This window comes from Vombatus ursinus, unplaced genomic scaffold (genome assembly GCF_900497805.2).
Source record: "Vombatus ursinus unplaced genomic scaffold, bare-nosed wombat genome assembly UNPS02009173.1, whole genome shotgun sequence".
NCBI lineage: Eukaryota > Metazoa > Chordata > Mammalia > Diprotodontia > Vombatidae > Vombatus > Vombatus ursinus.
Genome location: NW_020948951.1, coordinates 961,492 through 977,077, shown reverse-complemented (window position 1 = coordinate 977,077; position 15,586 = coordinate 961,492). Strand labels below are relative to the sequence as shown.

The 15,586-nt window shown below is 48.6% G+C and overlaps 1 protein-coding gene across 1 annotated transcript in view; it reads left to right on the top strand.

The window, feature by feature from the left end:
- The window catches only part of ELAVL3 (ELAV like RNA binding protein 3), a 15,185-nt gene extending 2,984 nt beyond the window's left edge, over positions 1-12,201 (top strand). The window contains exons 3-8 of the mRNA XM_027851274.1: positions 254-554; positions 1,325-1,428; positions 2,786-2,939; positions 10,146-10,371; positions 10,971-11,009; positions 11,871-12,201. Coding sequence (XP_027707075.1) covers positions 254-554; positions 1,325-1,428; positions 2,786-2,939; positions 10,146-10,371; positions 10,971-11,009; positions 11,871-12,201 — 1,155 coding nt within the window. The remainder of the gene's footprint in view (positions 1-253; positions 555-1,324; positions 1,429-2,785; positions 2,940-10,145; positions 10,372-10,970; positions 11,010-11,870) is intronic.
- The last annotated feature ends 3,385 nt before the right edge of the window (positions 12,202-15,586 follow it).

Below are 15,586 nucleotides of genomic sequence, written 5' to 3'. Positions count from 1 at the left end.
GTGTGTGTGTGTGTGTGTGTGTGTGTGTGTGTGTGTGTGTGTGTGTGCCGATGGGGGTGGCAAATGTGGCCTCCAGCCCCTGAAGTTCACAAGTTATACTCATATTGGTCTTTATGCACCTGTCTCCCTCCAAGGCTGTTTCAAGTCTTGTGCTTTTGGGCTCTGCAGCTCAAGTTTACATCTGGACTGGATCCCCAATTCTGTCACCAAGGTCCCATATTCTCTTGTCTGCTCTCCATTTCCACAACTCCAGGTGGTCTTAAATCTGGGTCCTGGGTCTCTGAACACTCCCTGCCCACAGTCCCTCACCAGGCATGGCTCCTTTTGTCTCCAGCAGATAATTAGCACCATGGAGACTCAGGTGTCCGGCGGCCCACCCCCTACGGCCCTGCCCAATGGGCCGCTTGTCAGCACCAATGGAGCCACCGATGACAGCAAGACCAACCTCATTGTCAACTACCTGCCCCAGAACATGACACAGGAGGAGTTCAAAAGCCTCTTCGGCAGCATTGGGGAGATTGAGTCCTGCAAGCTGGTTCGGGACAAGATCACAGGTGAGGGCCCTGGCCCTGGAAGGGGAGTGGGAGGTGGACAATGTCCCAAAGAGAGCAAAGTCAGGACTGGAGAAAGCAAAATGAGCCCACAGGTGGCCCTGGGGAAAAGGAGAATGAGAAGAGAGAAGTCAGATTAAGACAAAGCCCTAGTGGGTGGCCATGGGGAGGCGGGGGAGGTCATGAATGGGAAGGAGAGATGAAATCACAGGTGACCCTAGGGAGGGAGTGAAGGAAAGAGGTCCCAAATGGTCCTGAGTTTGAGGGACAAGGTCATGGGTGGCATTGAAGTCACAGATCCTGATCCAGGGAAGGGGGAAGAGGGTCATAGGTGGGAGGAGAAAGGGGCACAGTGTCATAAATCCAGCCTGCATGGGAGAAGATGAGGGTCTTGGTGGGAAGAGGTCAGGAAGAGAGAGGGGTAGAGTGGTCATAGGTCTAAGGTGGAAAAAGGGGTAATGGAGTTGAGGTCACAGGACCAGAAAATAAGATGCTTTAGAATCCTGGCTTGGTGTCACTGTCCTGGGCTCAGGATTTTTACTAACCTAGAGGTTTGGATTTTGAGGGATCTGAGTTTGGGATTTGAGAAGTATAAGTTTGGGATTCCAGGATCTATCAAATGAAATAATATAAGTACTTTGTGAACCTTAAGACACCATGTAAATTAAATTTTAGCTATTATTAGGGGACTCTTTCTCTGACTATGAAGGCTTCAGCTTCAAGGCTATTTGTCACCCTCTGACACCCACATCCCTCCGCTCCATTCCCCTCAGGGCAAAGCTTGGGCTATGGCTTCGTGAATTATGTGGACCCCAATGATGCGGACAAAGCCATCAACACCCTCAATGGCCTCAAGCTGCAGACCAAGACCATCAAGGTCAGCCCCCTGCGCTCGGGCTGCTCCTCGAAATGGGGTCAGCCCCCTGCGCCCCAGGCAGGGCGGACAGAAGGCTGACCCAGGGTCAGGGATGGGGGAGGGGACCGGCTTGGCACTTTCCATGTTTTTGTCATGGAAATGGAGGGAGGGGCCCATCTGGTGCCTGAGCTGCCTAATTAGGGCATGGTGGGGGGAAGGGGGATTAGTGACCACAGGCCCCGCCCCTCCCCCTTTGTCTGTGTCCGTGTGAGTTTTTGCCTCTGTGTGAGTGTGACTGTGTGTGTGATCGATCGAGTGAGTGTGTGTGTATGTGTGTGTTTGTCAGAGTGGGGGGGAGGAGGGGGGAGGATCACAGTTGCATCAGAGAAGGGAAGGAACTATGTAGAGTGGGAGGCCCAGCTTCTGGACACCTGGGTTTCTGTTGATTCAGAAGAGAAGCACGGTCAAACCTTGGGTCAAGACCCCCCACCCAGGGCTTTCCCTCTATCCTTCCATCTCTCTTCAGGTCTGTTTCTGTTTCATTGACAATATGTCCCTGTCTCCTGTCCCAGTCTGTCTACGTCTTTCTCTGTCTTTGTCTTCCTCCCTCTCCCCTTCTCCCTTTCTCTCTTTCTCCCTCTCCCTCTCCCTTTCCCTCTCCCTTTCCCTCTTTCTTTCCCTCCCAGTTTCCCTCTCTCCCCAACTCCCTCTCTCACAGTCTCTCTTTCTCTCTCTCATTTGCATATCTTTGTCTCCATCCTGACTCTTATTTTTTTTTCCTTCTGTCTCCGTCTGTGTCTTTCTCCTGATCCTGTCTCTGTGTTACTGTCTCTCTCTAACTAGAAGGGAAAGGGGTCCCTACCCTGGAAATCTGGGTGGGGGAAAGGAGAGGCTCAGAGGTGGCTTCTCCGTACCATGGGGGAGGGTGAGTCTCCTCAAAATCTAGGTTCCCTCATTCCCCCACCCCAGGAGGTGGGAAACTCAAGATGAGAGTCTGATTGGAGTTTCCATGGAAACTTAGTAGTGCTTTCACTTGCACCCTCCCCCCCAAAAAAAGTGCTGTCCCCTCCCCAAATTCCTGTGTCTGTGACTCTGGGCATTTGCCTGTGGGGACATTGAGGCTCCTAGGAAACAGAGGCTTGAAGCCTGCCTGGGCTCGGCCTCAGGAAGCCCAGGTGGTCTAGCTCTGGATCTTCCTTTGACTTGCTGTGTGACTGACTATAGGGAGATCCCTTTCTCTCCAGACTAGTCCTCACTTTCCCTATCTATAGAATGGGAAGGGAAGGGTGGGGGTGGTTGGACAAATGAACTCTAAGCCAGGGGTTATCCCCTCATTCCCACTGGCCCTGGATCCCGCATGGGTCCCTAATACCCCCAGGTGTCCTACGCCCGGCCCAGCTCAGCCTCCATCAGAGATGCCAACCTGTATGTGAGTGGCCTCCCCAAGACCATGAGCCAGAAGGAAATGGAGCAACTCTTCTCCCAGTACGGGCGCATCATCACCTCCCGAATCCTCGTAGATCAGGTCACAGGTCAGCACAGCCCATCCTGCCTCATTTGGCCCAAGGGTGGGAGGGGGAAGAATTGATGGGAGTGGGGAGCTAATCAGAGGCCCTCTAGGAGCTCACAGAGTCACAGAGATCAGATACATAGGTCCAACCCCTTCATTTTACACAAGGGGAAACTGAGGTCTGGACTTGCCCAAAGTCATACTGTGAACTATCTCTGGAACTGAACTCGATCTCAGGTTTTTCCCTCAGGGCTGTACCCCATACCTGGCACTGCCTCATTCAGGCCAGGGAGGTAAGGGTAAAATGCCTGATATGCCCAGTGTGCTAGCTAGCCTGGTGAAGAGACCACTCGGCTGGCACAAGGCAAGGGGGCGGGGGCAGGGGCAGGGGAAGGAGAGCTGGAGAGGAAGTGACTCCAGAGGGATGGGTTCTGAGTCCAAGGCTTAGGGGCCTGATTTGATCACAAGGGAAAGGGGCATCAGAATAAAAGGGGTATGAGAGTGCCCCACTTCAAACACTCAGGCCACAGCAAGGGCCCCTCCCCTGTCTCCTGCTCAGGGCAGAATTAGTCGATGAGCTGCACTTTGCAGGGCATTGATTGAGGTATTGATCAGAATCACTGATCTGGTACCTCGGGCACCGGGATCTCTGTTCCTGTTCTCTCCTCCCCCATACATGTGCCCTTGGGCATAGGGCAGTGGGGGAGGGGAGGGTGGATAGAAGCCTCAAATTATCTCCCTCCCCGAGAGTCAGGCAAAGGAACCTAGTTAGAAGGGAATCTCAGAGATCTTTTAGTCCAACCTGTGTCCAGATAGGAATTTCCTTGACAGAGGATTCATCTGGTTTCTACTTGAAAATCTCCACTTGAGACTGTTCTAATTATTAGGAAATTCTTTCCACACACCTATGTGTCTCTCTGCAGCCTCCACACATAGTTCCTAGTCCTTCCCTCCAGTTCCAAGTAGATCAAATCTATTTCTTGTTCCATACCCTTCAAATACTTGAAAACAGCTCTCATATCTTTTCTCCAAGTTAACTATGCACAGTTCTTTCACCTAATGGAAAGAACAGGATATTTACATGTCCTGAGTTAACCATCCTCCTGGTTACTTTCCTTTGGACATGCTCCAGTTTGTCAGTCTTTCCGATTCTTTCCTAACATGTGGTACCCAAGACTGAAGACAGTTCTCCAGATATAGCCTGTCCTGGTCTAAGTGAGACAGAACTTAGTAGTATTCTGAACACTGGAATAATAACAACTCCCGTTTGTAGGGCATTTCATATACATTATCTCATTCGACCCTTACCTCTAGTCTCTGGAGACGGGTGCTATTATTATCCCTATGTTACAGATGAAGAAACAGACTCATAGAACTTCTATGAGCCCAGGTTCCAGTGCTAGAAAGTGACAGACCCATTGGGTCTTCCAAATTCCGATGTTGGTACAGAGCCTCTACTACCCACTGTCTCTATGATGAGTGCATTCTAACAGCGCATGAGAATTTTTTTTTATCTCCTGTTAGACTGTTAACTAATACTGAGCTTTATAATCCACCTTTCAAATGACAAGCTCCACGCACAGTCATGCCTCTCCTCCTCTGTCACTGTGACTTGTGTGTGCCAGGAGTAGGACTTAAGTCCTTTGTCCCTACTAAATTTTATTTTAGAAGCATATATTTAGAGCAGGAAGGTGCCTTAGAGATCATCCAGTCCAATTCCCTAACTTTACAGATGAAGAAGCTTTCAAGAGAAGGGGACTTACTTGTCTGAGGTCATTCAAGTGACTGACCTCATATCCTTCGGACTTTGGCCCATCATTCTAGCCAAGATGTTTTGGGATTCTAGACTACTGGTGAGGAGTCATGTTTAGTCAGAATGTTGAAAACATTGAATACACAATGCCTGGCATGCAGTAGGTGCCTAATAACCATTTATTGGCTCACTGATTAATTGAGTGTGAGACAAGGCTGGAAGAGATTATTCAGAGCCAGTTTGTAGAGATCTCGAATTTCATCCTAAAGAGACAATGCTTTTTCTTGATGGGCAATGAAGGGCCCTGAGTTTTTGAGTAGCAAGATCACACGATCAGAATAGTTCATGGGAAGCTTCCTCTTACAACATTCTGAAGGATAGGCTCCATTGGGGAGAGGCTTTAGGGAGGAAGTCATTGAAGGGTCCTAATACAGAGATCCCAGAGAGAGGAAAAGATGACCTGCCTGAGTTCAAGTAATTGCAATGGAAGCAGAAACAAGGAAATGGAAGGAAGAGGGATCATAAAAGGATTTTGGCAACTGGTTAGAAATGGAGATCAGTAGAGATTGCAATATCACATGTGACTCAGATTTTGTGTCTTGAGTGTCTTGGAAGGGGAAGCCAACATAAACATGGAGGTCCCAAGGAGGGGCAGGTTTTGAGATCTGAAAGTAGCACCTATATACTTTCTGTCCCATAGTGCATTCATTTTCTTGACTGATTTCAGCATTGTTGCCTGAACTTTTGATAAGTATGCCATCTATGCCTTGAAAATCTGAGTCTTTGATAAAAATGTTAAAGAATCCAAAGCCTATGCCAGGTCTTTGGGGTCCTCCACTAGAGACCTCTCTCTAGATGGACCTCAGTACATCAATCATCGCTCTTTGGGTGTGGTAATTTGATAATTTCAGAATCCTTTTTATCCAGCTTTTGTCTCTACATCTTGTCCACAAGGATGTCTTGAGAGAGATTGCCAAACCGTGAAGAAATCTAGATAGTCTTATGTACATCCAATCAGTCAATCAATCAGCATTTAAGTATCCACTACGTGCCAGGCATAGGTGCTGGGGATTCAAATGTAAAAGTAAGCGAGTTTCTGCCCAGAGGAGTTTAGATTCTGTTGTGGAGATACACACAGACAAATAAATACAGGAGATGAATACAAAATAGATGTAGTGATTTGGGGATGGGGGGGTGGCACTGACACCTGGGGAAATTGAGAAAGGCCTCCTGACAAAAGTGGTACCAGAGCTGAAACTCAGAGAGACAAGGGGTTCCAAGAACTGGAGAGAAAAAGGGAAAGCATAATGTAAAGTGAAAGACATAGTGAAAGACAGCTAGTGTACCAAGGCACTAAGATGGGAGAGCAGCCACTGTAGCTGGAGCTTCCTGGGTGTGATGGGGAGTGCCATGTAATCAGCCTAAGAAAAGATGATCTGGACCCAGATTGTGAAGGGCTTTAGATGCCAAAGAGAGGAATGTGGATTTTATAATACAGGAATAGGGAAGCCACTGAGGTTTTTTTTTTTTTTGTTGTTGTTGTTGTTGTTTTTTGAGCAAGGGAATTACATAGTGTGATTTGCACTTGAAAATATTCATTTGTCAGCTTTTTGGAGGATTGAAGAGAGGAGATTGAATGTAGGGAGACCCTGCATTCAGTAAATAATTACAGTAGTCCAGGTGAGAGGTAACGAGGGCCTGAAATATCATGGTGGCATGTAAGTAGAGAGAAATATTAGACGTGAGAGATGCTGACTGACACAAGATTTGGCAGTTGATTGACTTTGTGAATCGAGAATAAAAATTATTGTTAATGACGCTGATGAATTGAAGGATAGTGATGCCCTTTGGGAAAAAAAATAGAGATTTTAGGTGGAGAGGGTGGGCTTAAGGGAAAATAGGTTGGTTTAGACATGTCGAGTCTGAGATGTCTGAGATGCCTATGGGATGTTAAGGTAGAGCTGTCGATGTCATTCTCCATTTTAATCAGTTTAATAACACTGTCAAGAAAGGGAAAGCTTTTAGACTGCCCTTGATGAGCCCATTCTTGGCTTTTAATGACTGCTAGTTTCCACTGTAAATACTCACAGATCTCCTCTGTAATCATTCCACAATACTGCCAGGAATCAATGTTCAGCTTAGTTAGACCTTGAGTTTGAAGACTCTTAACCTCTTCCCTTTTTGAAAATCAGGACATTTGCCCCTTTCCAGTCCATCACATTTCCCACTCTCCATTATTTTCATTTTTTTAAAAGCTTAATTGTTATGAATATCTTTTGATTTTACATTACCTTCATTTCCAAATATGTTTCTCCTCCCCCTCTTACCCAGGGACCCATCTCCCTTAACAAAGAATTAAAAAGATGAGAGGGAAAAAAGCAGGTCAGAAAACATCAATGGAGTCTGACAGTATATGCAATATTCTACCCCCTTAGTTCTCCACCTTGGCAAAAAAAAAAAAAAAAAAGGAAGGGAGTTGTATTTTCTCAGCTCCTTTCTGGGGCCACCCTTGATCATGATAATGATACAACCTGAAGGTTTTGTTGTTGTTGTTCTTTCCATTTACATTGTTACAGTCATTTTGTATATTGTTTTCCTGGTTCTGCTCACTTGACTCTGCACTGTCAGATGTATTTCCAGGCTTCTCTGAATTCTTCAAGTTCTTTCTTTCTTAAGGGGTCAGCAATATTCCATTACCTTCAAGTACCACAATGTATTTAGCTCTTCCCCAGTCTATGGGCATCTACTTTGTTTCCAATTCTTTACTGCCACGAAAAGGAATGCCATGAATATTTTGACTTGGGTAGAACCTTTCTTACTGTCTTTGGTCTCCTTGAAGGGTAGATATGTTGCAAATTCTGCGTGACTTTTCAAAGACTGATAGTTACTCAACACTCATTCCCCACAGTATCTTGGTTGTCTGCCTTGATTCCTTTAAATTGAGTAATTCCTTAATTTGAGTACTTAATTCCTTAAATTGAGTAAATAGACTCAGCTCATGAGCTAAGTAGTTCAGCCAGGGCGGTACAGTGGATTGGAAATTGGAGTCAGAAAGATCAGAATTCCAGTCCTGCCTCAGGTATTTACCATCTGGGCAAGTCAACCTCTCTCAGCTTCAGTTTCCTTATCTGTAAAATGGGGATAATAATAACAATAATAATAATAATAATAATAAATAAAATAGTAATCAGTAGTAGTAATAGTAATAGCAATAATAGATAATAATAATAGCAAGGCTCAAATGAGATAATATATGTAAAGCACTTTTCAAACTTTAAAGCATTATATAAATGCTACCTGTTATCAAATTGTAATGACTAGAGCTCAGCTGAGTTTAGCTACAGGTTACCTTACCATTTCACTTATCTGTCCAGATTTAGTCTAGCCTCAGTTAAAAGATTATTCTCCTTAGAGGAAAAAGAAACAAAACAAGAGTGAAATAGCTTTACATTTTATCTATTGCCCCTTCTCGGTGTCTCCCACATTGTGAAAAAAGGGCCCCTGCTCTTTGATCACTCTTTTTCCTCCAACCTGGCTTTTTAAAAGCCCCTTATAGCAACTGGCCTTCACAATCACTGCTGTGCTTTCAAACTCTGAAGATTGTGATTTTTTTTTAATGGAAATTTCTATTGCTATATTTTGTTTTTGTGTCACCTTCATTTCTAATTATATTGATCTTCTCTCTCTCTCCCAGAGAGGCATCTCTTATAATATCCTTTATAACAACAACAGCAACAACAATTTAAGAGCAGGGGGAAAAAACCACACAATTGAGCAAAACTACGTGGACCTAGGCCACCATCTTTTGCAGTTGTTCCACACGTGTGGTCTCCCACCTCTTTAAAGAAGTGGAGTTAGGTGCATTCTTCTCATATCTCTTCTTTGGGGCCAAGCTTGGTCAGCTAGAATTTCACAGAAGTGAGTTTTGTGGGGTTTGTTGTTGTTATTGGTGTTGTTGTTTCTGTTCATGTTGTTATAGTCTTTGTGTCTATTGTTTTCCTTACTTGGTTCTGCTTCCTCTAGGTTTGTTTCCCTTTCCTGCTCACATCCCTTTGCCTCACCTCATTTGTCTTCCCACGTTTCTCCCTATTTTTCATACCGATAATCTCTTCCAGTTCAGTAACATCCCATTATATTGACATACCAGAATTTAATTAGCCCTCTCCCAGTCAATGGGCATCTACTTTCTTTGCACGTATTTCCTGCTTAAGGCTTTTGAAGTCAGAGGCAGTTTGACTTTTGTCCTTGTATCCCGAGCACCTAACACAATGCGTGGAATACATAGTAGGTGCTTTGTAAATATTTTGTTGATGGATTGATTGACACTTTAAAATTAAAAAAAAGGTCACCACTTTTCTGTAGTATCAAGGAACTGGAAATCAAGTAGATGTCCATGGATTGGGGGAGTGAACATGGGATGTGGATGTAAGGGAATATCACTGTTCTGTGAGAAAAGATGGGTATGATGGATGCAGAAAAGCATGGGCAGACTTAAATGAACAGATGCAAAACAAAGTAAGCAGAAACAGGGAAAAAAAAAACACAATACATACAATGACCACAACAGTGTAAATGGAAAGAACAACAACAGAACAGCTAACTCTGAATGCTATGAAATTTTAATGACCAGGTTTGGCCCAAAAGAAGAGATATAAAAAAGCATCTCCCTTCCATTCATTGTAGAGGTGGGGGAATATGGGTGTGGAACACTGTATATAATGTCAGACTTTTCCAGGATGTATTGATTAGTTTTGCTGAACTGCTTTCTTCCTCCATCTTTTACATTCTTTCTTATCAAGGCTGGCTCTCTGGGAGGTGGAGGGGGGCAGGAGAGAAAGGGATCCACTGGGAAATGTAGGAAATGTAAAAATATCAATAAAATTTGCTTTTAAAAAGAAAAAACTTTTTATCATTGATTTCCTAAACTATTCTTATAGGACCTACCACTCTTTGAAACTCATTCTCTGTTATCTGAACTTGCTTTCATCTTCTGTACATGTGTTTAAAAAATCTGAAGTGGTTCCCTGTGCATTCCCAAGTTGGGCTCTTTGAGAGTTAATATGGCTTTGTGCAAAGAACACTGGATTCAGTCAGAAGGTTCTGGGTTCAAGTCCCAGCACTGACATTCCCCAATCCTGTGACTTTGGGCAAGTCGCTTAATACCTCTGAGTCTCTGTTTTCTCACTGGTAAAAATGGGAATAAAAACCTTTGTACTATCTCCCAGAGTTGTGGGTAAAGTGCTTGGTCAACTTCAAAGCCCTATAGAAATGTGAGCTATTTATTTTCTTTTGACAGTTTCCCCTTTTCTTCCTCATCAGAAGCCACCTGTGTCCTGGGGTTAAAGGGCATCAGAACTCACCACTGTCTCTCTCTCCCCCACTGGCACGTTACAAGGTGGGGTGGCATCAGAGCCCCTCCCTACACATAGGGCTCAAGGGGATCAGAGCTCTTCACCCACTCCCCCTCCTGCACAGGTGTGTCTAGGGGCGTGGGCTTCATTCGGTTTGACAAGAGGATTGAGGCAGAAGAGGCCATCAAGGGCCTGAATGGGCAGAAGCCACTAGGCGCCAGTGAGCCCATCACTGTCAAGTTCGCCAACAACCCCAGCCAGAAGACAGGCCAGGCCCTGCTCACACACCTTTACCAGTCCTCAGCACGGCGGTATGCAGGACCCCTGCACCACCAGACACAGAGGTTCAGGTGAGATACCTTGATCCTCCCCTATACCCTGTTCTCAAAAAAACAAAACAAAACAAAAAAAAAACCCAGAACAAAACCCAAAATTAAAAAACCACCACCAATAAAAGAACCCATCACCTCTTTCAAACAGCAACCCTGATTCTCTACAAATATCTCCCAAGTCATGTCCCCCATATCGCTTTCTGGGGATGATCTCTCAGTTGAGTCTAGGTCCTAGGCCAGGCTCTTGAAGTCCTTAGTGGGGAAGGAAAAGATAGTACTAAGGGCTGCTCCAGTCAGGGAGGGGAGACTGTCCTGGACACTGGACACAAGGACACCCAGGCTGAGGCTGGGCCATGTGAGTTTCCGTGCCAGGCAGTGCCCTGGCTGGGAGGGGAAGTGCTGAGGACAGCCCTCTGAACCCTGCCCACGTTGGTCTGTAAGCCTGAGGGGGACCTACTGACTAGTGCCTTCCTCCATGAGATGTGTCACATGCACATCCACATATATGTCAAGGGGTAGGCAGCAGAGGATTCATGCAGACCTGAGCCCCCCATGGTATCCTCTACCTCCCCATTCACCAGAGTTCAGTCACTGACCTTCCTCCCTCCCTCCCACAGGCTGGACAATTTGCTAAACATGGCCTATGGCGTAAAGAGGTAACTGGCTCCCCCAGGGCCCCTAATTTCCTGTCCCTTCCCCTCCCCCCAACCTGGGAATACCCTGATGATCTCTTCCCACTCCCCTTACCTCCATGCTCCAAGCTCACCCCCTCCCTGGGTGCCAGGGCTGCTGCCATGGGGCTCCCTGTGTCTGTCCTCCAGCTTTCTCATGGATTCAGAGCGTCCTCCTCCCCTCTCCCAGCTCTGTCCCCCATTCCTAGCTCCTATCTTCCATATCCATCCTGGACCAACTCCTAACCCCACCCTGGGTCCCCACCCTTTCTTCACCTCTCCCAACCCCAGCTCCATCTTGCCCCTCCTCCATCCTCATCCCCATCTTTCATACAGTCCCTAGGCCCTATTATCCTTTTCTCCATCTTGTCTCATCTGGCTTCTCTTCCTGTTCTCCGCCAACTCTTTTACCTATCTGATTCTGGGTCCCCTCTGTCTCTGTTCCTCCTCCCTACCTGATCTCTGTCTAGCCTGTCTAGCTTCTGGTTCCCCTGTCCCTGTCTCCATCCTCTCCTTATCTCCTCTGTCTCCTGCCCCCCACTCTCAATCCTCAATTCTCAGTCCCTTCTTTCGCCTATCCCCATTTCATACCAGTCTCTTCTTCCTTTTATCTGCTCCCATCCCCATGCCCTATGCTCATTTCCTCTTCACTTAGATCCCTCCTCCCATCTCCCATCCCCACCTCCTTCTTCCACCTCCTTCCCCGTTCCCTCCCCACCATCATCCAGCCAGTCAGTCCCATCCCTCCCTGCTGCCACCCCCAACCTCCTCGTCGGGCTGGTTCCCGGCCCCCCCGGCCGGACACCCGCGTTACACCCAGAGTAGTCCCCTGTCGCTCATCGCCAGGTTTTCGCCCATCACCATCGACGGCATGAGCAGCCTGGCGGGTGTGAGCCTGTCGGGGGGCGCATCGGGCGCTGGCTGGTGCATCTTCGTCTACAACCTGTCCCCGGAGGCAGACGAGAGCGTCCTGTGGCAGCTGTTCGGGCCCTTCGGGGCCGTGACCAACGTCAAGGTCATCCGCGACTTCACCACCAATAAGTGCAAAGGCTTTGGCTTCGTGACCATGACCAACTACGACGAGGCCGCCATGGCCATCGCCAGCCTCAATGGCTACCGCCTGGGTGACCGCATCCTGCAGGTCTCCTTCAAGACCAGCAAGCAGCACAAGGCGTGAGCGCCGGTGGGTGGGCCGGCGGGCCAGGCGGGCTGGGCGGGGCGGGGCGGGCCAGGGCAGCAGACAGGTCAGGGCGCAAGTGGGTGGGCGGGGCCGAGAATCTGAGCTGGGCCAGGCTCGGGGAGGTGGGGGGTGGGGGGTACGGACCAGACTCACGGATGGACGGGTGGACGTCTGAACAGACCCCCACTCCCACCCCCCACGGAGAAGGAAGCAGCCACCCAAACTTAGGTCGCCCTCATGACTCCCCAACCCCGACCCCTAACCCACCCCGGCAGCAGCCCTTGGCCCCCCAGTGTTAGCCCTGGCCCCACCAGTGTTCCTACGGGAACATCCCTCCCTTTTTCCCTGCTCCCCAACCTGGCCTTCCTGCTCCCCTGCTCCCCCTTCCCCCCCTCCCTTGCAGCGTGACAGATGTCGACTGACAGACAGGAGGACACGCTGCAGCCACTGCTGCTAGGGGCGGGGCGGGGGCTGGGGGGCGCCAGAACCTCCCTCTCTGGACTAGAAACCGGAGGGCGGAATAAATGGCCTCCTCCTCTCTCTGCTCCAGACCCTCCCGGGGACTAGGGAGCGGAATTGGGCAGGAGGCGGGGGGAAGGCGCTGGCCTTAGAGAGGGGCTGGGGGTGGGGCCCTCCTGAACCCCCCCTTCTTTCTTGCTCCCCCCCGCCCCAGATACTGGCTCACTCGCTCACTCTCTCTCGATCTTCCTGAGCACTGAGCTCTTGGTTTCAGTCATTCTGAAAGTTTTTTCTTTTATTTTGGCAAAACAAAAACCGAAGACGCAAAAACCTGGTGGTTTAGCCGGGGCTGGGGAGTCAGAGGAAGTGGGGGTTCAGGGCCCCCAATCATCCTGGGCAGATTCTGCCTGGGACCCCTGCCCTTCCAGGCCCCAAGACCAGGAGGGGTGAGGGAGGCAAAGGAACAGGTTTAAAAATCCCCAAAAAAAGAGACCTTGAGAAGGGGGCCTGGCCCCAGGAGAAGGTGGGAGGCGGGCGGGGGGAGAAGCTGAAAACAGAAACACAATGGAAAAAAAGGGGAAAAAAAAAGAAAACTCTATTTTTGTAAAAAGGGAAAAAGACCTTGTGGAGAATTTTTACTGGGGATTCTTGAACTTGACAAAAAAAAAAAAGACAAAAAGACAAAAAAAATGAGAGGCTTTTTGGCAGGTGAGGCTGGTGGGGCTGAGGTTGGGGCCTGGAGGGGGAGGGGAGGAGGGGCTCTTGAAGGGCACCCTGGGAATGTCATACCTGAGATACACACACACATACACACACACACACACACACACACGAACAACACAGGCGCACACACAGGATCACACAATTATATATACACACACGAAGAATACACACACAGGATCACACACACACATATATATATATATATATATATACACAGACACACACACACACACACACACACACTCAAGGGGCAATCAGTCACACAGGATTGCACCCACACATGATATCAGAGACACTTTCCACCTCCACCATACAGACACTTGCAGACATACATGAACACGCAGGACAACACATGACAACACAGACATTCCCTCTCTGCTTAACTCCCTTTCTAGAAACTGCCTCAAGGTTCCCTTCAAGGGAGCCCCAGAATGGAAGGACTTAACATACTAGCTCAGAACTAACCTTGGGGCCGGACCAGGGACCAGAGGGAAACTCAGCCTCCCTGGACATGGCCCCAAGGGGCCAAAGGTCCATGCTCCCCAGCCCCAGCCATCTCCTCCTCCCCTTGTGTCAGCTTATGGGGCCCCCCTGGCCTTAGGTCAGAGTGCAGGAGCTGGGCAGTCTCCCAGCACATCCTGATTTGGGGCCCAGGCCAGGCCATGGTGACTTCAGGCCAGGGCCTGGTTCTTGGGCTCATTCTGGGGGAGCCTGAGAGAATGGGGTGTGTGTGGAGGCAGGGGCTCTTTCTTTTTCCTCTGTCACTACACCTTCTCTCCCTAGAACTAGTGGGGCTGGGGCCAGTGCCAAGAGGGGTGCAGAGCCCAGATCTCAGCCCTAGTCCGGGTCAGGGCTGTGGGAGCAATGACCATATTGTTTGGGAAGAAAGTTGTACCTCCCTGTAACCAGTGGGAGTCAGGATGGGAGGGAGCTCATCCCCCAAACCCTGTGGTCCCAAAGGCATAGGGTCAGTGCCGGCCACTCCCCTCAGCTACACAGTCCTGGTCTAGACACTAATCTTCCATCCTTATTCGCCCTATCATGGGGCCGGGCCACAGGAGCCCTGCCTCTCCATGGGAGGCAGGTGGTGAGACTGTCCCCTAGACCTTGGGCAGCCAACATCCCTCCCTATCCCGCAGTGGACAAGCCCTGGCCCTGGTGCTGTGGGGGCCTGAGCTGGCCCCACCCTCCCATCCAAACCCATCTTCTGGGAACAATACAAAGAGGGAAGTAGACACACCTGACCTCCTCTACCCACCCTGACACTCACCTAGGTCCCTCCCAAACCTCTCCTTGGTTCAGGGAAACTGAGGCAGCCCCCAGGCCCAGGCCCTGATCCTTGCCCATCCCACCCCTGAAAGATCCTCATTCCCCATCCCCTCCATCCTTCCTCCTCCCCCCACTCCACCTCCCATCCAGTCTGGAATGTGCATTTATAGTTTCTGTTTTTTCGTTTCAACAAAATCGAAGACCGTGGCCTGGCCCTGGCCCCCTTGGTCTGCGGGCTCCGTTCTCCCCAGCTGGGGCAGCCCAGCTCAGCCTCAGTTCAGTGAGACACCATTCACCCAAGTCAAGCTTCTTCCTTGTTTCCCGTTAGGCGTTAGTTTGGGGCCTGGACCCCCTCCCTGCGCTCCCACCGTCCTGTGCTCCCCCAGTGTTTGTAGGTGTCTGTGGAGCTTCTGCTGCGAGAAAAAAAAATTAAAAAAAAAAAAAACTAAAAACTAAAAAAAACACAAAAAAACCACAAAAAAAACCACAAAAAAGCAAACAACAACAAACAAAAAAAACCTATAAAAATGAGAGAGAGAAACTGGCACCAATAACTCTTACTACACCTTTTTGCAGAATTTAGCTTCTTGTAGTTTTAACTTATTGTTAACTTAACTATTTATTATTATTCCGGCCGCGTGAGGACATTTGTGTATATTTCTGTTCCTTCATCCTATCCACAAGTTAAAGGACAGATTTTTTTAATTTGCTGAGAAGTGGTTTATGCCTAATTTATTTATCCAAGGGAACAAAAGTGTAGTTGGATCAGAATTCTTCGGAGTAACTGGAGAGAGTGGCTGGCGGGGGCCCAGCGCCCAGGCCGGCCCGGGTGGGCAACGGGTGGGTGGCAGGATCGGACGGTTCTTCTGTGGGGTTTTTCGATGTGCTCTATGATTTTGCTCTTGTCTTGTTGGGTACTTTTTTCAGTCCT